General features: G+C 41.3%; 1 protein-coding gene across 1 annotated transcript in view; it reads left to right on the top strand.

Annotated features, from left to right (window-relative positions):
* Window positions 1-551: 551 nt before the first annotated feature.
* The window catches only part of TOLLIP (toll interacting protein), a 41,404-nt gene continuing 20,260 nt past the window's right edge, over window positions 552-21,695 (top strand). Inside the window, exons 1-3 of the mRNA XM_054972399.1 lie at window positions 552-642; window positions 17,160-17,309; window positions 18,335-18,517. Of these exons, the coding sequence (XP_054828374.1) occupies window positions 610-642; window positions 17,160-17,309; window positions 18,335-18,517 (366 nt within the window). The 5' untranslated portion in view covers window positions 552-609. The remainder of the gene's footprint in view (window positions 643-17,159; window positions 17,310-18,334; window positions 18,518-21,695) is intronic.

Raw genomic sequence — 21,695 nt, forward strand, 5'->3', positions numbered from 1 at the left:
GGGTCCATGTTCTAATTTCTTCTAGAATTGCACTACACGACAAGTAGCAGACACTCTCTCTCCGCCAGTGAAAATAGTGAGTTCAAACGAGATGTTGGATGCATGGGATCCGACGGGTTTGGACTGTTTCCTACCCATCATGCTTAAATCAGCCTGGCGCCGGAGGCGTGGTTGTCTTCATGATTCAGCAGTGGTGGCTACTGTCCCTCTGCAGGGAAATGACGAAAACTCACCATCACAATAGGCGACGTAAACCAGGCGAGGCAGTTTGAACACTGGACACCTCACAGCACCTGCTGCCTTATTGCAATAAAGCATGTACCGCCGCAACTGGCGTGTGAAAGCGCGCAACACCCGGAGCGATTCGCAAAGAATCCCGCGCGTACATTTTACGAACGAGCGACGGCGCAAATTCTTCGGAAGCGAAAAATCCTCTTAATGGTGCATGCGCAGAACGACATAGCGGTTTGGCCGGGGTTCACGGAGGCGGGCTTCGGCGCACGCGCTGTGCGGGATAGCGGCGAGCTGAGGGCGTGGCTAAGGAGAGAGGATCAGCTGACTTCCTAACGGGGGCTGAAGGGACGGTCGTCGGCGAAGGAGGGCGGCGTCATGGCGACCACTGTGAGCACTCAGCGGGGGCCGGTAAGTGGCAGCGGCGGTTGTGACGGAGGTGACCTGGTCGTCGGCGCTCTCTGGAGGGTCGCGCCTTGGGTCCTTCCTCCGATCCCCCTGGCTTAGGCGAATGGCTCCTGCGTGCGAGTGACCGGAGAGCGGCCCCTTCTCCCTTGGGGACGGAGGGAAGGAGGGACCATGTGCCTGCCTCTGCCCTTCTTGCCCACCTACCCCTTCTTCCCTCGGCCGCCCTCCCATCTGGCCCACCGGGGGGAATCCAGTTCCCATTGCTCAGATTCTCAGGCGCATCAGGTAAGCCTGCGGGCTGGGATGGAGGCGTCGAAGGGTCGTGGTTTCAGCCCGGGGTCCCAGCGCTACTGGCTGGAGCAGGGCTGGGGGAGGGGGGATCGCGGCTTGGTCAGTGGGTCTGGGCTGCTACCTGGCAGCAGCCCAGACCCACTGACACGTCAGTATGTCAGGATCATCGGGGGGGGGAGCGGTTATCACCCTCCTCCGGACTGCAGTCGCCAATCTCCCTTCAGCAGAGAGGGGAGGTCTTCAGTTCTCTCGTTGTGATCTTGTGCACCAGGGCCTAACGTGTAGATTGGGACACAGTGGACTAGGTCCATAGGGAAATCTTTATAGTCCTGGTCACAAATGTATAAAAGATAGTCACCCTTGCACAAGGATGCATGGATGGGAACTTTCCACGTGCTTTGTCATTCTGGTAATCAGAAATTTGACATAGGAAACTTGGAGCATGTATTTCTTTCCCTGCTCCTGCATTATGAACTTGTGTATAAGATGCAATGCGGGATTCAGTCCTTGGCCTCAATGGTCAAGAGCTTGTATACGAGCATTTGTGAGACTAGGACAAGAAAATCTCTTAAGCGGATACAGGAGGCTAGTAGACAACCTTCCTTTTTGAAACAATATTTTACTAGTCATGTGCTACATTAGCTTTCCTTCCCCATGGTCAGCATGAAACAGAGGGCTATGCATTTTACTAGTAGACCTTTTGGCTTCTTAGATATTACAGGGCATGCACATATCCAACTTCTGGGAGGGAGCACAGTTGTAATTTTATGTAAATTGTAGAAACCTTTAGCATCTCTTAAAAATATGCCTGGTCTGTTAATCTCTATAGTATTTTTCTAGTGTGTTTCCTTTGTGCCTAGAGGGGACCTGCCTGCTCTACTCTCCCCTCCCCAAATGGCAGATACAGTCTCCTTGGATTAGACATTCCTGACATTAGCCAAGACTGTTAGTCAAGTTCTTGTATGGATCATCTGATTATGTCTTAGTCATGATTGATTTTGGTGCAGAGGGAGGCCTGGGATGTTGATGCACAAGCATTCTGCTCTGTCACTCATCCCTATAGCTAAACTCTGTCTGCTGAACGAAGAATACTCTTCACAAGAAAATACTGTTAATTTGGTCATCTAATTGTCAGTGGTAATAGAAATAGTGTTCTATATGATATATTGCCCCTTAGTGATGTTTTTATAGAGAAATAATCTGTCTTGTTGATATTCCTTAAATAACAAATTTGCTAAAAAAATTATATGAAAAGTTTAGTAACATTGAAGACTGGAACATCTTGCCATAATTGGCAGATTAGAATTTTTAATTGGCTAACTTTTCTGATATGAGCTATGATAAGATCTACATAAAAAACTATTTTGCACAGGCTCTTCATTCTTGCTCCCCAAAGAATATCAAGAGCAACCTTTTAAAAATAAAATATGCATTTGAATGGCCTGTGCTTTTGATGTCTCTCTTGTGTGGAAGATAACAGTCGCCAGTTCTACCTTATATTTTGGAGGACAGTTTCTAAAACTGTAGTGCAGTCAAATGACCACTAAATGATGCTGAAGCGTTAAGTGTAATATTTCTTCCTGTTACAAAGCTGCAAGATGCTCTGTTCTCTGAGGGAATCTACATTTAAAGAATGCTTTCAAACATACTAGTCTGACCGTTTATTCTAGCCACCTTGTCAAATTTGAATCTTTCTCCGTATTTGGTGAAGTCTTAGAGTAGGTGATTCTATGGAGTCACAACAACTTGGAAGGCCCTGGTCCAAGGTCTAATAAACCTTGTGAGTGAAAGGTGCTTTGTTTTGAAGGCAGTTAGAAGCCTTCTGTACTGATTGACATCTTTTATATAGAGACTAAACGGGTGGAAAAGACTTAAAGTATTCTGTGGAAAATAACAATGAGTAGTTGTGCTTTGGATACAGTGCCATCTTGTTTCTGTGCTGAAATCTTTTGCTTTATAAAGCAGAATGAAAACTAAGTCATTTTTCTATCAGAAGCAACTGTGATTGTATTATGACTATACCTCCCTGTTGCAACTCAGTCAGTTAATGTTTTTGGATAGAGATGTTGGTTCCCAATAGCCAATCTGTATATTTTCTGGGTAGTGCTCAAAAACGATCTGGAAGCTAGGTGACTGCCAGCAATGGCAGCTCTATGAACTCTTGCCCTTTGAAAGATGAAAAAATAGATTTTGTCCCCTTATTCTGAGGCAGAGCCCTTGCCTCTATTCCTAGAAAACTGAAAGGAGTCTGTTTTCGTGTTACCAAGATGGCACAAGGAAGAGCTTGTCCAGTGTTCTTACAAAGGTCTGGTAAATTCCCTGAAGTACCCTCATGAATTTCAGCCTGAGAAACACTCGACTACTATAAGGACTCTCCTGCAATTTAAGCAGGGTTACTTCCAAGCAGGAGTATGGGCAAGCAAAATCATGTTGTTGGTAGCATATGTTGAATGAGATTGTGAGCTGTTGGACTAGAGAGACCATGTAGGTTCTGACATGCTAAAAAAACTGCTTATGCAAATTACCAGTGTAATGCCAGAGTTATGTAGAGGTGTAACATTTCTGGAAATTTTGAAACTATAGGGGAGAACTTTCCCCATTTTTTGTAATAAAAAAAAATAGAAATTTTGGGAAAGTTTGAAATATGTGCAGCTAAACTATCACACCTAAACTAACTTTACTAATTTAGTGAATTAACTACTTAAAATGTATCATTTATAATTTAGCATATAAAGTTATACCGCTTGATATATTTATGGAATTTAGAAGTATAACTGTCTTGGTTTTCTGTGAGGAAAATTACATATATACCAAAGATTATTTGCATCCAGTGTTACCTTACTACCTTACCTTTGTTTTTATTTACTTCATTTATGTTTTGCCTTTCTCCCCAGTGGGACTCAAAGCAGCTTACATTGCTTTCCTCTCCTCCAATGTATTTTAACTTTGTCATCTGAGAGGTTAAAAAAATTGAAGGTAAAAAACAAATTTTGTCGTAAATAAGACATGTATTTGAAGAGAAACACTTGCATATAATTATATTAATAGGACTGCTAACATACTTGGATGTTAAAATTTAACATTGAAAATACTGAATTCTTTAATTCATCATCATTAGACATTTTATAGCATATTAATTGTTTCCAAAATTATTTACATGCTTATTTGGATCATTTCTGGTCCACCTTTCTCACTGAAACTCCAGGCAGATTATGTAAAGTAAAATACAGTCAACAGAATGGGACATTCAGTAAACAGTGTAATAAGATTTGGCTTGCAGAAATCTGAAACCAAGCTGAAACAAGCCTGAAACAAAGCATAAGCATTTAAATATGACACATTAAGTGATGCAGATATTACATAGTAGAAGCATACTTATAGCAATGGATAGAACATAGTAGTATAGTCCACAGTTTCTAGCTTTTTTCAAAGCATCTTTCTGAAGCATATCATTTTAGTACAAAGCCCTTCTGAATAATTCGGTTCTGCGTAGTTTTCAGAAAGCCAGGAGGCTAAGAGCCTTCTTAACTTCATAAGGTGGGGGCCACAACAGAGAATGCATGTATGCAGGCAATTATTGATTTTGACCATTTGCAGGGTGGCATCTGCAGAAGGTCCTGTTCAGATGAGGAAAGCTGCCATGGCAGAGCATACAGAGAGAGGTGGTCGGCAGATATGATGAATGATGGTTATGAAGGGCTTTGTATATGATAACCACCACTTTAAATTGAGCCTGGTAACTGATGGGCAGTCGATGGAGTGATTGCAGATTGGGAGTAATATTCATGATTCTCCAAGCTGTGACATTACAATAGTGTCAGTGTAACCATGGCAGGGATCTAGCTGGCCAAATTGGCTGTGTCAAAGTAGGGGCTGTCTCACAGGCTAGACTGAGTTGAAAGAAAGTGTTTTTTGCAGTTGCATTAACTTGCTTATCTGGCAGCAATGCTGGATCCAGTATGACCCCTATGACTAAGTCGGCACTCTGCTAGTTTGAATCCCACTATTCCCATGAGCTCAGGAGGTGGCCTTGAGTAAGCCAATCCTCTCAGCCCCAGTTATATTGTGAAGATAATAACACTGACGTGGGTAGAGCTTTATTCTTTCTAGAAAAGTGGTATATGTGCAATTACTACTAGTACTGTCTTGTCTGGGTTCAGTTTCAGTTTATTTGCTTTCAGCTGTGTAACCACAGCTACCAGCCAGGGTCAACTGAACCCCATCAAAGGGCACAGTGTCCTTTAAGAGCTCTGCTTTACTAACCAGCATCACTTCTGTCTTGGTTGGGTTCAGTTTCAATTTGTTTGCTTCAGCCAATTGTCAAGCAGTAACTCAGTATCTCTACTGGATCACCAGCCAATTATCAAGCAGTAACTGTGGGCCAAGCTACAAGTGATAAATGACACTTGAACGGCAAGTGTATTTCTCCCTGTTCACTTGCCCTCCACTCAATCCACTTGCTGTTCAAGTGTCACTTGTCACTTGTAGCTTGGTCCTCAGTATCTCTACTGCATCACCAGGGGATTTGAATAGTGAGCTATAGAGCTGGGTGTCTTCCACACATTGATGACATCCAGTTCCATAACAATGAATGATTTCTCCTAAAAGCTTTTCATAGACATTAAATAACATGGGAGGATAAGATTGCACCTTGTGGAACACCACAAGATAATTCTCACACTGAAGATATCTGGTCTCCAGCTATACAGCCTTTTCATTCTGATCCATGAGAAATGATTTAAACCAGCCCAAGAGACATGCCCTGGTACTCATTTTTGCCTCTAAATGCCTTAAGAGGATAGCATGTTTTATTATATCAGAGGTTGCAGATAGATAGGAGCAACAACAAAACATGGCCTTTGTCTACATTCAGATGTGCATCATCCACTAAAACCATCAGAGCCATCTTTTAAGTATTTAAAGAGCAAACTTGAAATAAGCTAATTTTGAGACAGAGTTCAAAATTTATAAGGTATGCAATCAAAACTGCAATACAATTTCTTCTGTAAAGAAAAACCTAACAATCCTTTTAAATTTTTGCTGTGTAATGGATTAATTCCCCCCTGAGCTGGAGAACTGCTAATAATTGGAGTTGTTAATATCTGCAAAGTAGCATGTAGTAATAAGAAATAACTTAGCAATGAAGGGTGTTTCATTGGACATACTTCCTATGTTCCCCAAGTATTCTGTGCATTTGGTGTGTGTGTCCAGATTTGCATCTCTGTAATTCTTGGGGAACCCGTGAGTGAGATCTGCCTGTGGCTGAATGTCCTGCCTTGTTAGAGGGCCAGAGACAGTTTCCTATGGTGAGCAGTTTGCAAGCCTGTTCAGATCAGACCTTGACAAAAATCATTTTGTAGTTTTGTCACTTTGCATGGACTTTGAGCTTCTCTAGCACATGAAATCTTCCTGTAAGCTGACAGTGGGCCATCTGCTATTACCAGTGCAGCTAGAGCGCAGACAGGTTTGTATCATAAAGCTGCATGGCCAGACTGGTGCCAGAACCAGCAAACATTTCTCTTTATATAGGCATTTGGAATATAGCACTAGGTCCTCTGTGCTGTTGCTGTGCAGCAGAACTGGGCTATAAGGGCTTTTATAGTTGATTTAAGAAAGCAAGCTTTAATGTAGCACCCATACAAAACCTCTTTAAATAAGTAGTTGCACAACCTGTAAGCCCTTCCTAAAGATGTTTTTTGTAAGAAAGATAGGTTCACTGCTTTGGGGGCTTTTTTAATGGGGTGGAAGGAAAGATGCACCTTGGCTGAGAAGGGAAGTGCATGACCTGAGAATCTTGTTTTAAAAGCAGTTACCACATGGTGGGGAAATGCACATGGAATAGAGGTATCACCACTGAGCTAGCTTACAAAGAGAATCCTTAACTCAGCTAGTCCAGCAGGAAAGTGTTGTACTTAAAAATAAAAAAGCAGTATTAAAAAAGACAGAAGCATGTGTGAGTGGGTAAAGAGACCAGTTTCTGATGGTACATGCACAATTAATATAGAATATAGGGATGTGCGACTTGGATTCACTATATAGAATATAGGGATATGCAATTCGGATTTGGTATTTGGTAAAAATTACCATATTTTACCTGATTCGGTAAAAATTGGTGTTCCCAAACTTAAATCTATACTACCAAATAAATTTGGTAATACCAGATTTGTTCACCAAATTTATTTGATAACATTTGGTAAAATTCAGGAAGCACAGAAATGCTGTTCCTTGCTGTTTCTTTGCTAAGGAACAGCAAAGAAACACTGCTTCCTGCTTTTTTTTAACCAGAAGGGAGGAGGAGTGAGTCAGAGGCAGGAGAAGGAAGAGGGAGGAGAGTGTGAGTGGCAAATCCTTACAGCAGTTCTCCTTTTCTGGCCAATGGGATTCTCAAGAAGGCAAGTCCCCTTTTAAAACTGCTGCAAGGAGTTAAATTAGGAGGCTTGCCTTAGTCAGCCTCCATTTTGCTCTGGCTGGAGACTGAGAGACGCTGCCTCCTTGTTGCTGGATGTTGGTTCTCTCTCCTGGCCTACTTGGGCCTGCCACTGGATCCTTCTGCTCAGTGAGTGGAGTGGATTCCTTGCTGCTGCCTGGTCTGAGAGTCATAGACATACTGGGTTTTTTTTCTTGGGGTTTGGGGTTTGGCTTGGTATCTGGGAGGGATACGAGGAAGGGAAAAGTTTTTTTAAAAGATTTTGCATTTTAAACACTGCTTTTTGCTGTGTGCAGTGGGACTTTGGTTGGGTTTTTGTGTAGAGGGGAGTTTGATTTCTGGCTTTGAAGTCGGTTATATTTACTGTTCATTTTGCTGCTTGTTCTTTTGGGGGGGACTGTTTTATCCTGTTGTGGGTAAGTTGCTTGGAATTTTATAGTTCTTGTTAATTTTATTACATTCACTTGTTCTTCGGGGGGGGGGGTCCCTGTTGTTGGGCTTTCTTTACAGAAATTTGATTGGTGTTTTTTTCCTAGGTTTTGTTTTTTGTTAGCATAGAAGTATGGTTTGGTCAGGTGTTCAATTGTTGTTGGTTGTTGTTCTTATGGGAGGGGGTGTTTGTTGGGGTGCTTGGTTCAGCTTGCTAATTTAAACTAGTGTGTTTGGGTGTATTTTTTGGGTATCCTGAGAGAGTTGTGAAGTGTGAACTTTTAAAAAGTATTTTTAAGATAGACTATTTGTAGGTTTTCCCCTTAGGGAATAATGAATATTGTATGTGGGGATAACTTCTTTGTGAGGGGGGCATAAAATGCCTCTCCGTGGTCCAATCTTCATGAAACTTGGGGGGAGGGTCATTAGAGGACAATTAGGAATAGTTTCACTGCTAATTTGGTGGAATTTGCTTGCAAAATGCCACCCCTATCCTCCTGGATATCCTCTATAGTTTTCCCCGTAGAGAATAATGGAGATCGTAGGTGGCTGAGGGTAGCTTCTTTTGGCAGGGGATAAAATGTCTCCTGGGGTCCAATCTTTATGAAACTTGGGGGAGTCATTAGAGGACAGTTAGGAGTAGGTACCCTGGAAATTTGGTGAAATTTGGACCCAAATAATCCCCCTGCCCCCAGAAATTTCTGAATTGAGTTACTCTTAAGAAACAATGTCTGGATTTTACCAGATTTGCTCTGTATAACTGAACTGAACTGGAGAATGAATTTGGCATCCCCCAAATTCTCACCCCCCCCAGTATTACCGAATGGAATCAACCATTTTTTTTTTCCTGTGCAAACTCCTAAGAGAATATGCAGTTTTAAGTAGTGTGTGAAAAATGCTTGAAATTACAGCTCTTCTTTAGCTTTCAAGCTGTAACATTTTGTTTGTAGGAAGATACACTCCTTGCTACCATCCTCTCTGATTTATCTGTAATGAGCCAAAGAATAATAATGCATATATTCAGATGTTTATTTTCTTATGTTGTGTTCTGTTGTGAAATTTTTTTAAAAGATTATCTGGCATTATGTCTGAAATCTACTGACAAACCGGAAATAAAGATTCAGAGCTTTGACTGTTAATGATCATAGCCAAATATTGTGAAGTTAAATGTATGTTGTGCATGATTGGAAGTTTTTGTGACCCTGTAGGCAAAAAAGGGAGATGATATTAACAAGAAAGTTTAAAATAAGTCTAGTTGAACTTGAAGACAATAATAATTAGAATTGTATATAGCACCTGTGTGGTGTAGTGGTTAGGGCTTGGATCTGGGTGGTCCAGATATGAATCCCCATTCGGCCATTCTGGAAGCTGGCTGGGTTACCTGGGGCCAGTCACACCCTCTCACGGGGGCTGTTGTGAGGATAAAATAGAGGAGGAGAACAGTGTGAGTCACTTTGGGTTCCCATTGTGGTGAAAAGTATTGTATAAATAAAGTGAATAAATAAATAAAGCAGGTTAATAATTATACCTATATTACCAGTGGGGACTGAGGCTTAGAAAGAGTACCTTGCTTAAGGCTCCTTGGCAGAGGGGCAATTTAAACCATAGAATTCTAACTTGTAGCCCAGTATTTTAAATACTGCTGCATATTACTTGTTAGACCTCTGTATCTTCAGTCGTGTTACTGTATTCTCATTTCAATACCTTTGGTCTCTATTTTTGGCAGTTTTCAGTGTAGATTTTTTACTTTTCTCTGTGTAATTCTCATTATTGGATTTCATCCAATGATCTGCAAATGGAAGTGTGTTCATGGAACAGATCTCTTCTGCTGCACTCACTTGTCTCCAAAGGGTTGAGAATCCCTTGCGAATTGCATGGCATGCAACATGAGGTAACTACAGTTCACAGAGGAAATATGTGGAAATTATGGGGAGCCCCCTCTCTCCCTTAGACAGACAGAAGTGCTTTTAGTCGTGCAAGGACTGGTTCTGATCCAAATCATTATGAAATGATTCATTCAGTTTGTTTGCACAATTAAAGATCCTGTTGTACTACATATGTTACAGTTGTGTGGTACACCTACCAAAACGTCGAGTTTAGGGTCAATATTGTGAGGCACATGTAACAATTTTTTTAGTAAGTTGGTTAGATTGTTAGAAGCCACAATCTGGCATTTTGACAAACCTTTAAGTATCCTGATTTGTGGGGAGGAAAATGAATTTGCTGAGGCATTTGGCTGTCACAGCAACTTGGAACTTTAATCAGGATATCTGAAGCCAGGAAGCTTTCAGTTGCTGTCCACTTGTGAAGCAGGGTGGGGTGGGATTGTGAGAGTACAACAAGTTGCTTGATTCACAAATGAGTTAGTTGTGGTGTCTGAATGCCCCCATATTGAGACTCAAGAATCTTAAATTGTTGGGTAGGAACATCATTGGTGGCAGTCTTGAAACAACCTATAATCTGTATTGTGTTTGGCTCTCTTGTGTAGTCTTTATAAGAGGTTGCTTTCTGTCTAGTGCTTGAATATAAATGCAAGCTTTTCTCGCTGTTTGCTGATTGATGCTTGTACAGTATGGCTTGGATATAAGCATATTGCTTCTGTCCTTTTCACCAAACTGAGCAGAGTGGTAAGTAAACAGGAGCAAAGTTTAATGAATTTTAAGGTACTATTTGGCACAGAAATATAGAAACCATTGTTCTCTCTGTAATTGAATTTGAAAAAAATAGTATTTTAGGGGAAGAGCTATGTGTTTCTTACTAAGCTTTTTCTAGTATGCGCAGTGCTGCCTAGGAAATGATTTATTGTTTCAGCTTTTAATGTAGCATGAAGTTACACAAATTCTACACCAATCTTTGTAGATTTTAATCTTCTTTCAGGTTTGAATTTTTTTTCTGATTTATGAAGACTATCAGAGAGAATGAGAAGAAACAAAATTCCTATCATTAACATTTTGGTTATGGCATAGGAAAACCTTGCAGCTTTTGTAGAGTTCCAAACACAGCAAAAAAATGTGACCAACTAACTAAAGTAGAATGAAAAACCTTGACCACAGTTTTGCAAAAATATATTTATATTAACTGAATAAATATCGTGCAAAAGTTAACGTGTGTTAAACTCTAAGTGGAAACTCAGGCAAAACCAACAAAGTCTTGAAGGCGCAAGCCCCTAAAAAAAGGAAGGAGGGGGGAAGCGCTACAGACAGACACAAGAATCCACAGAGTTAAGAAACATAGGCTGATGCTTTCAAAGAAACAATCAACAATAATTTACATGGCATGAAACAAGAAGCTGATTCAAAGGTAAGTGAAGGTATGTGAGCCTTCTAGGTCTCAAACTCACATTGGTACAATACAAAAATGGAAACGCTTGTGACAGGAGTATTTCATACAAACGGCCAGAGCACTGGTCCATTGCCAAAAATGCAATTCATATAATGAAACCATTCATAAAGTTGGTAACAATAAATTGTAACCGCAACGGGTCAGCTAGCAAGTAACAATCCTGTTTCTGGCTTCCCCTTCTTCCAAGCAGTTACAACTGAAAAAAATAGAAGGTTATTAATAAAATGAAATACAATATTGCACAAGTCCCACATTCAATAAATAAATACTCACAGGAAGTGAATCAGTACAAGTTATTGCCAAAGGTCCATGCATAATAGCGGCTCGCTCAGCGGCGTAAGCCCAGCCCATTGTAATCAACAAACTTAAATAGCAGTTTAACCATGTTGTCTCCAATTTCTTAAAGGGCCAGAGTCCCAGAAAGTCCTCACAAGAAGGCTGTGAAATCACAGTTGATATTCAGCCCATGTGGTTCCACCGTGTGCAGTTTATGGATCCACCATGCCTCCTTCCTCATGAGGTCTCGTTGAGCGAGGGAGGCATCCTTGAATTGACTGACATGCAAAACTGAATACAAAAAGTCGGTGTCCTTGTGATTTTTCTCCAAGAAGTGTGCCACCAGCGGCGCGTCTTCCACTCCTCGGCGCAGTCTTGAGCGGTGTTCTTGGATTCGTGTCTTGACTACTCTGGTTGTGTAACCTATATACATTTTTTTACAAATACACACAATCATATAAACCACATTTTGGGTATTACATGTGGAAAAAGATTTCCAATACAGCCCCAGTTCTTTGAGTTGTTGAGGTGACATTACAAAGTCACAGGTATTACAACGTCTGCATTTAAAATGCCCTATTGGTAAATCCCTGGATGGGTTCTCATTACTGATGTCAGCATGCATTAATAAATCGTGAAAGCTTCTGGTCCTACAATATGCTATTACTGGTTTTGTCAGCCTTCTGTTAAACAAATTGACTCCTATATACAGGACACACGTGACTTTATTCGAGCGGTCGAAGGTCTTGCTATTCCTCAACAAGCGGCTTTCGTCACTTTAGATGTGGTATCTTTATACACAAATATTCCCCATGACGAAGCCCTACACACTATTAATTCAATTTTGGAACAGCAGGAATCACAAGTCCCTTCAACTCCATTTCTTATGGAATTGCTGGACATTGTTCTCAGTTATAATTACTTTAGGTTTCAAGAACAATTTTTCATGCAGATTCGCGGAGGGGCGATGGGATGTTCAGTCGCGCCGAGTGTAGCCAACTTGTTCATGGCGCGGCTGGAAAGAGAGTTCTTTCAGAATCCCAACCAGAACCCTTTTTTCAAAGATATTTTATTTTATCGTAGATTTATTAACGATTTATTTCTGATAGTGGCCAACAATTTGATAATACCGGATTTATGTAACTGGATGAACAGTGTACATGGCAACATCCACTTCACTTGGGTGACCGACAATGACTCTATTAATTACCTTGATGTCACGGTCTATCGTTCCAAGTACAACATGGTAGGCGTGCGCCCCTTTAGAAAGCCCACCGACCGCAATGCCTTTTTGTATTACCACTCATTCCATCCGCTGCACTTGCGACGCAATTTACCTTACAGCCAGTTTTTACGCTGTAAATGACCACATCCTCTTTGCAATACACTTTTCCAGATTTTTTCATCACCATTTATTCTTTTATCTTTAGCATTCATGTTCTAGACTGAAATGTATGTGTACAGCAATGCAGTGGTTCTCAAACTTTTTGAAATAAGATCTACTTCTGAACTTATTGTTCGACTTTTAATCATACTGTATTTTTGGGAACTTGTAAAACAGCTCAGTACTTTCCCCCACTCCAACATAAAAGTGCAGAAATAAAACATTTATATTCTGTTTTTCATCTTTAGTATTTATAAATAGAGATGGGCACAGACCGAAATATGAACCAAGTTCGTGACGAATCGGGCTAGTTCATGGTTTGCGAACCAGCATTTCGTCAGAGCCCATTTCTGACGAACTCCTATGAACTTTAGGCTGGTTCACTTGGTTTTTTTTTTTGGTTCGTCACTGCAGACAGCCTGGCGCCGATCAATCAGTTTCCTAGGCAGCGGGGGGTGGACCTCTTGCAAACCTTTTGCTGACCCAGAAGTTGCCTTCTGGCCTGGAAGTGATCTTCTGCTGACTCGGAAGTGACGATTTGCTGATCTGGATGTGATGTTTTCACAAACCAAACGAACCGGTTTGTGAGCCGGGGCAGGTTCGTGAAAGTTCATGGTTCGTGAAATGCGACGAACCACACAGCTCTTTTTCCCCCCAGTTCGTGCCCATCTCTATATGTAGCATTACTGAGCAACAGGCTCCATTTTTTGGCCACTTTACACATTTTGCAGAGACAAACTCAGATTTGCCATTGTACCTCCGCTCCCACTGTTCCTCCTCCTCCTCTCTTGCAACCTACCTGCATATAGTTCCAATCAGTTTTAGGTCCCAACCCATTTGGGAACTGCTGCAGTAATTTATAATATCCAGAACCATCAGAAACATGGACTGTTTCTTTTTCTTGCCCATCTGTAATTAGTTTCACAGGAATATCATTTGCAGTATTTTGGATTTAGGCAGAAATTAATTTCGGAGTTTGTATTTTACATTTAGCCAGAGGAAATCCAGAATATTGTTTAAAGCATGTTGCTCAGCTTCTCTAAGACTAGTGGCATAGATACAGCTTGTCGTAGATCTCTTTGTATGTGTATTTATAAGATATAAAGCTCCTGATTCTCATCAAAGCCAGTGGAAGACCAAAGCAAGATGTTCTGGATCTCAGGAAAGTAGAGATGACACATAAATTTAGGTGAAATCTTAGTTTTTCTGATATGATTCTAGATGAAAAAAGGAGCACTGGCAATAGATAAACAGCATGGGAAAAATTTTGTATTGCCAGCAGATCTCTGAAAGATGACAAAAAAGTGTTGTATGGAAACTGATTATTGGGAGAGGAATTAACTTGGATTTTTGTTAGTTAGGGTTAGAAAGGCTTTACACGGCAGAATCCGCTATGCAGAGTTGCTTTTGGATACTTGAGGTTTTCACCATTCAGCTGAAATTTTAAAGGTGTTCTCTGCTAGTCTTTGATCTGGCAGCATATAGACCTTCAGTATTCTGCTTCATGAAACTTTCTCTGTTTATTTGAACTCCTACTTGCAGCATTTAATCTTGCTGAAGTCGTTAGGTTCTTGCTTAGGAGCTTCTGCTAATTAAATTTTATTTTAACTCCTACGCTTGTAAGATATGATCTTGGAGAATATGACTTTGCCATCTTCAAAAACTGTAGCTCAAGGCCTTTATTTTCCCTGAAATGCTATTTATGAAGATGTATTTGCAAGATTGGCAAAGTTGAATACTGTGGGGGTATACTCCTGCTGCTGTTTCTGTTCTTTTATTAGAATCTGCATTGCCTCATTTTATATGGAGCAAGGTTAGTAGAACGTTAAAGTGGGCTTTTCATGTAATACGCAGTTAATGTAGCCTTTGTATTGTGGACTGTTAAAAGGTGCAGTTTTTACCCTTTTCTTTATTTAAGAATTTCTATCATGAGATTTCCTTAACCCATTTCTATCAAAACTATTCTACAACTAGAATTTGGCTTGACATTTATAGAATGTTGACTCGTGAGAATTGCTTTCTATGAGCTAGAGCATCACAAACTAAAAATGTTATTTCCCATCAGAATTTACATATGTAAAGTTTAAAAAGGAAGATTTCCATAGAACAAGGCAGGACAATTCTGGGGTCCAGGTCACCGTCATAACCTGAAGTTTGCTTTTAGCACCCAGAGCCTGGGTGGCCTTCAACCTGTAAGTTTTGATAGAGTCTAAAAGGAGGAGGAGGAGAGAAAAAGGTGGTCTGCCCTTAAAAGGAATGGCCTGCAAAATGTCTAGCAGAGAGCCAATTTGTTGCTAGGATATGAGCTCTGCTGCAGACAGAGTTCCCTCTTCTAGCATGCTTAGCAGCAGCACCATAGAAAAATAAATTTTTTTGCTTCTGTTGGGAACTTCAGCTTTCTCCTGATAAAGCTGGGGAAAGCTGAAGGTAGTCAGCTGGCTATGTTTGCAAGACGGGCAAAGGTAAGAGATTCTCTCCCCAAGGGTGGGAGCAGGGAGGGGGCAGAGAAACATGGCCTGCCCAGAAGGAATCATTTAGAGCTCAAACAATAGAGAAGATTGTGAGTGGTTTTATATTCAGGCTTCGTGGACTAAAGCACACAAGATTATGATCCACATTTACTGAATCACTGAAGTGGGTGCACCTATTTGAAATCTAGTCAACCCCCCCCTCCAGAATTCATACTAGAGATGAAAAAATAATAATTTTGGAGTATTATTCTTTCCATTTTAGTTACATAGCAGTCTAATAGTAGCAGTTGGCCCACCTTATAGCTTTAGTTTGTGCGAAAAAAGCCTTGAGATTGCAAAGGTTTATGCTGCAATACGTGTCTTTTAGGTGTTAGGGTTCTTGTTTTTGATGATAGAAACTTAACATGGCTATTCCACTGGAACATGTTAATTTAGGCCCAGTTTGTTTACATTCAACTGAATCATGGTGGGTGTATTACACAGAATAGTCAATGTGCGTGATGCTTTACAGAAGTACCTAGCGACTGTAAAATTTGAGACAAGAAAGATGACAATGGGGAAGAGAAGAGGGAGGTGGGGCAAGCTTGGGAAGAATGTATGTTCATTTCAGTGGCAAAGGCATGCTTAGTTCCTGTAGGAGAATGGAACTAAGGTTTGAGCAAAAGTTTTCAAATTTTTTGTGTTGTTCCTTTTCAGGAAAACCTCACATCCACAAAAACATTTTGTATCCCATCTGAAATATGAGGAAGAAGCAACTCTACTTATTCAATTTAGCCAGCTGCAGTAAAGGCCTTATTAGTCACAACTAATTGATGGTTTTATTTCTTAGAGTAGTGCCTGAGCCAGCATGGAGAAAAATGTCCTGTCACTTTAATAAAGGCTTAATGTGTAGATACAGACTGCTGACACAGAGTGGTAAGCTGGAGTACTGCAGCCAAAGCTCTGCTCATGACCTGAGTTCGATCCTGGCGGAAGCTGGGTTCAGGTAGCTGGCTCAAGGTTGACTCAGCCTTCCTTCCGAGGGCGGTAAAATGAGTACCCAGTTTCCTGGGTGTAAAGTGTAGATGACTGGGTAAGGCAATGGCAAACCACCCCGTAAAAAGTCTGCCAAGAAAACGTTGTGATGCAACGTCCCCCCACCCCCACATGGGTCAGTAATGACTTGGTGCTTGCACAGGGGATTATCTTTACCTTTATGGACTGCTGAAGCTTTTTATGTCCTGGAGGTAAATTGCATCACCTGATAAAATATCACTAATCTTCAATTAAAGGGACAAGATATTTTTCTCCAAGCCTGTTGCCAAACCCATTAATAACTTAGAGGCACCATTAAACTTGCTTAACATGACAGAGAAAAAGTTGTATTTGGTATGGTTGAGTTCTAGGCACCTTAATTTTGGAACAGGCTGTAAGGTCTAAAGAATATTTGTCAAGGTCTGCCATAGAAAGTTATAACCATTTTAAGAGTTCGTGAGTCCTTTTCTCTGCAGTTAGTTTCTTTTTACATCAGGGAACAAAATACGATGGTAGTATAAACATTTGCATTTTTGCTTCCTAAGGGTTTTCATGAGATTTGTGTTGTGTATAGGTTAATTAGCCATGGTCTCCTGCAACATGTTCATATTCCATAATATAATCCTCTTTATTCCTCATAAATGGTTAAGGAACATCAGGAAAGAATTTTGGGGAGTGTTTGGAAATGCTGGATTGAAAGTTTGCAAAAAGGTTCAAGTTATATGGTGTGTTATGAGAGAGGCGGCTAATGGTGAGAAGCAAACTGTTAATTAAGATATTCAAGAGTGGGATCCAAGTATGAAATGTTTAAAGGAAGTACATGAGAGAAGGCAAGGCAAAACAAAGGAGACTTTTCATCTATTACATCTGTATGCTTTCTCTGCAGGTATATATTGGTGAACTTCCTCAGGATTTTCTCCGCATCACCCCAACACAGCAACAACAGCAGATACAATTGGATGCTCAAGCAGCTCAACAGTTACAGTACGGAGGAGCAATGGGCACTGTTGGGAGACTGAGCATCACTGTAGTACAGGTATTTAAAACAAATATCTTTAATTGGCTAAATTTTGTTTATTGCTAATGCCTAGAACGTACTGCTAAAAGTATTGTTACCAAGGTAATTGTGCATAAAAATTAACAGCAGTCTGTCTCTAGTTTCTTACCTGATTAGTATATGTGTATGAGGTGACTGTTGTAGGGTGAAACAGACAACACACAGTGATAAATGCTGCTTACATTCATGATTGTGTAACTTTAATGCATATATCATCTTTTGCTGTACTGTGAAAGGAACAGAGCTAACATATGGTCCTTATTTGTGAGTTTTAACTTTGAGTACTTAGAATGTGTATCAAGGATTTAAAATAGAACTCTTTATCTAAATACGGTATTTATTTGAATTTCAGCATGATAAGCCTGTCATCAACTTGAAAAGGTGGGGACATCTTGAAATTATGCTCAAATATATAGTTGTAATTAGAAAATTGTTCAATGAAAGAACTTCAGGAACTTTGGGGACTTGCTGTTTAAGGCTGTACATTTTCAGTGTACATACATTTAGGAAGCAAATACCAAATCTTTATCAGTGTTTGCCAAACCTTTGTCAATAGTTGTGCTGACATAATATCCACTACTAGTGGGAAAAAATTCAAGGCTACTATTGGTCTTGATTTAATTATTTATTCTGATCAGTTTTGTCTATAAAATTGTATCTTCTCACTGGTTGATAGTAAAGAGTCCTGTAGCACCTTTAAGACTAACCAACTTGACTGTAGCATAAGCTTTCAAGAACCACAGTTCTCTTTGTCAGATGCTTCTGATGAAGAGAACTGTGGTTCTCGAAAGCTTATGCTACAGTCAAGTTGGTTAGTCTTAAAGATGCTACAGGACTCTTTACAATTTTGCTACTACAGACTAACACGGCTAACTCCTCTGGATCTATAATCACTGGTTGATGTAACCATTAAAATGCTGTTCACAAATGAAAGACACATAAAGGTTTTCAATCTAGGTATGGTACCCAAATGACTAATTCCCTTTTGTATGTTTGTTTTTTAGGCAAAGTTGGCAAAGAACTATGGCATGACACGCATGGACCCATACTGTAGGATACGACTTGGCTATGCTGTTTATGAAACTCCCACAGCTCATAACGGAGCCAAAAATCCCCGCTGGAACAAAGTTATTCAATGTACTGTTCCCCCTGGGGTGGACTCTTTCTATCTTGAAATATTTGATGAGGTTAGATCAATATTAATTTTAAAGTATTTTTATACTACTTTTCAGCATCCCCATGCTTATTATCTGTGGTTTGTCAAGAATAGCTTTGGTGATGGGGAATGCCTTTTGGATACAATTATTGGTTTCAATTCATCTTGAAAGGTAATAATCTTTTGGGCCTCTAAGACCACTTAGGCAGTATTTTCTTCTTGCCTGAGAGAGTCATAAGAGCATAAAAAGCATACTTAATCAGATTGGTCATCCAGCATCCTAGTTCATATATCAGCCAACCAGTTCCCTTAGAGAGCAAACACAGGGCATAGAGTCTGAGGCCCTCCTTTGCTGCTGTCTCCTTGCAGTGGTTATTCAGAGGTCTGCTGCCTCTAAATATGGAGGCTCCCTTCAGGCTCCATGCCTAGTAGCCATTGATGGGCCTCTCCTCTATAAATCTGTCTAACCCTCTTCTAAATCTATCTATATGCTCATGGCATAACTACCTCCCCTGATAGTGAATACCACAGCTTAATAACTTACTGAGTGAAGAATTATTTTCTTTTGTATGTTCTGAAACTATTGCCATTTTGATTGAGACCCCTGAATTCTAGTATTGTGGGAGAGGGAGCGAAAGCTTGTTCTAGTCACCTTCTGCACCCCATGCATAATTTTATAAACCTGTATCATGTCTCACCCCTTTACTGAAAACTCCCTGACACTCCTTTTTCCCTATACTGAAAACTCCCTGAAACTCCAGCCTTCCCTCATAGAAAAGGTGCTCCAACCTGTTAACCATCCTGGTTGCCTGCCCTCGTCTGTATTTTTTCCAGTTCTCTAAGAATTACTTAAAAGTAGGGGTATGCTATTGCCCATCTGATCAAACCCTTGGAGTTGACCTTGAGATGGAGAAAAATAAGGGAGATGACTGAAGCAGACAGTAGTGTTATGCTGGGTCCCTTACACTGACTAGTCAAACATGTGCTTGAGTCATGCCATAGAAATGAGATTCCTAGAGATGAGATTCCTTGGAACAGCTGGCCACAGAGCCAACCAGAGGATTTGGTTCTTAGCAGGGCTCAAAACCTGCTATAAGATCTGGATATTGTACCAGTTGGGAGCAGTGAATACCATGCTATGAAGTAAGGGGTTGAAGCACCTTTTCTGTGAGGAAAAGCTGAAGAGTCTGGGGCTTTTCAGTTTAAAAAAGAGGTGACCTAAGGGGGAAATGATAGAGGTTTATAAAATAATGCATGGGGTAGAGTGGGGGACAGAGAACTTTTCTTCCTTCTCCCATAATACTAGAACTCAAGGGCATCCAATGAAGCTAATGGGCAATAGATTCAGGACAGACAAAAGGAAATGTTTCTTTACTCATTGAATGAATGGGAAATTTGCTGCCTGAGGATGTAGTGATGGCCAAAGGCATATACAGTTTTAAAACGGGGTTAGACAGATTCATGGTGGATAGGTCTATCATTGGCTACTAGACATGGTGACTAAAGGGAACCTCTACATCCAGAAGTAATAAACCTCAGAATACCAGTACCAGGAGACGGCATCAGGGAAAGCTTTGGCCTTTATGCACTGTTGTTGGCCCTGGAGAATAACTGGTTGACCACTGCATGGGACAGGATGCTGGACTAGGTAGACCACATGTTTGATCCAGTGGGGTGGTTCTTATGTTCTTAAATTCCTTTCCAGTTTACAGTCTTACATTAACTCTTGATGTCCCATAACATTTCTCTTTTTGAATGGAAACTTCTTCCTTGAAAGGGAAACTGGAATCCTGCTGAGGAAAAAATTTTTTTTAAGAGTGCCCTTCTATCTTTTTGATGGGCCTGCAAGATGGAGATGTTCCACCAGGCATATAGTTGAAGCCACTCCTATGTTATCTGATGAGCCTCCCAGTCTCCTGTCAAGAGGGAGCCGTAATGTCATCTTGGCCTCTGTATGAACAAACTTGAGCCCCCTCCGTCCCTCCCCCCCACCCCGTGTATTAGAGGCAAGGAATTGCTGTTGGTGAAGACTGCCACGTTGGTGATTGTGCTCTGTAATTTTATTACAGAGCACAATCTCTGTAATAAAAGGTGCCCCTATCCTCGCCTTCTCCATTATTTCCTATGGGGAAAAAATGAAGAGGCTTGTGTGGCTAGGGGTGGCATTTTGCATGCAAAATGCCCCCAACCCTCAGGGGACCTCCTCCCACCTGTCTTCCCACCCTCCACCAAGGCTCAACCTGCTCCCACTTTGGGGGCCATTTTATGGCCTCCCAAAGAAGCTTCCCTTAGCCCCCCTCCTTTTCTCCATTAGATCCTATGGTGGGGTAAATGAAGGGGCTTGTGTGGCTAGGGGTGGCATTTTGCATGCAAAATACCCCCAACCCTCATGGGACCTCCTCCCACCTGTCCTACCACCCCCCACCAAGGCTCAACCTGCTCCCACTTTGGGGGGCCATTTGGGGGGGGGCTAACCCTAACCCCCCCAACAGCCCCACACAGAGCCCTAAAGACACCCTCCCCAACATTCCTACACATGCCCCTACCCCAAGAGCAGGCTGGCCAGCCATCTCCCATTGTTCCCTATGATGGGAACGTTTAAACTCTCTTTCCCAGGGCAATTATGCACATCCCAGGGGTGCCATAATGGAGGGCACACTCCTGAGTGCAAGCTTGTCCCTGTGAAAGCACACCTGAACCACAGACACCCTCCCCAAAATTCCCCCACCACCCACAGAGAGGGCTGGCCAGCCTGCCCCATTGTTCCCTGTGATGGGAACTAAACACCAAGGAACAAAACCACAAACACACACTGAATAAAGTTTAAAATCTTTATTTTTCAACCTCACTTACAGAAAAAAGGCACAGTAGTGTGATCCAGCACACCATTCCCCCCCACCCCAAACGAACACAACTCACTACACACCAGAGAATCTGAAAAACACAGTTACATGCAAATAAACTTTATTTCCTGTTGGGATTCAAGTTACACAGCATGAACACAACACCGAGGGCATCGCAGCCGCCACCCCACCCCAAAGGAACACAACTCACTACACACCAGAGAATCTGAAACACACACACACCAGGAAACACTCCTCCCCCCCTAACCACACACACACACACAAAATGTAGAAAAAAATTATTTTTTTAAAAAAAATTCACTCCCACCCAGTCAAGCCCCTAATCCTCCCCTCCCCACACCCACC

The sequence above is a fragment of the Eublepharis macularius genome, chromosome 2 (assembly GCF_028583425.1).
Source record: "Eublepharis macularius isolate TG4126 chromosome 2, MPM_Emac_v1.0, whole genome shotgun sequence".
NCBI classification, from domain to species: Eukaryota; Metazoa; Chordata; class Lepidosauria; order Squamata; family Eublepharidae; genus Eublepharis; species Eublepharis macularius.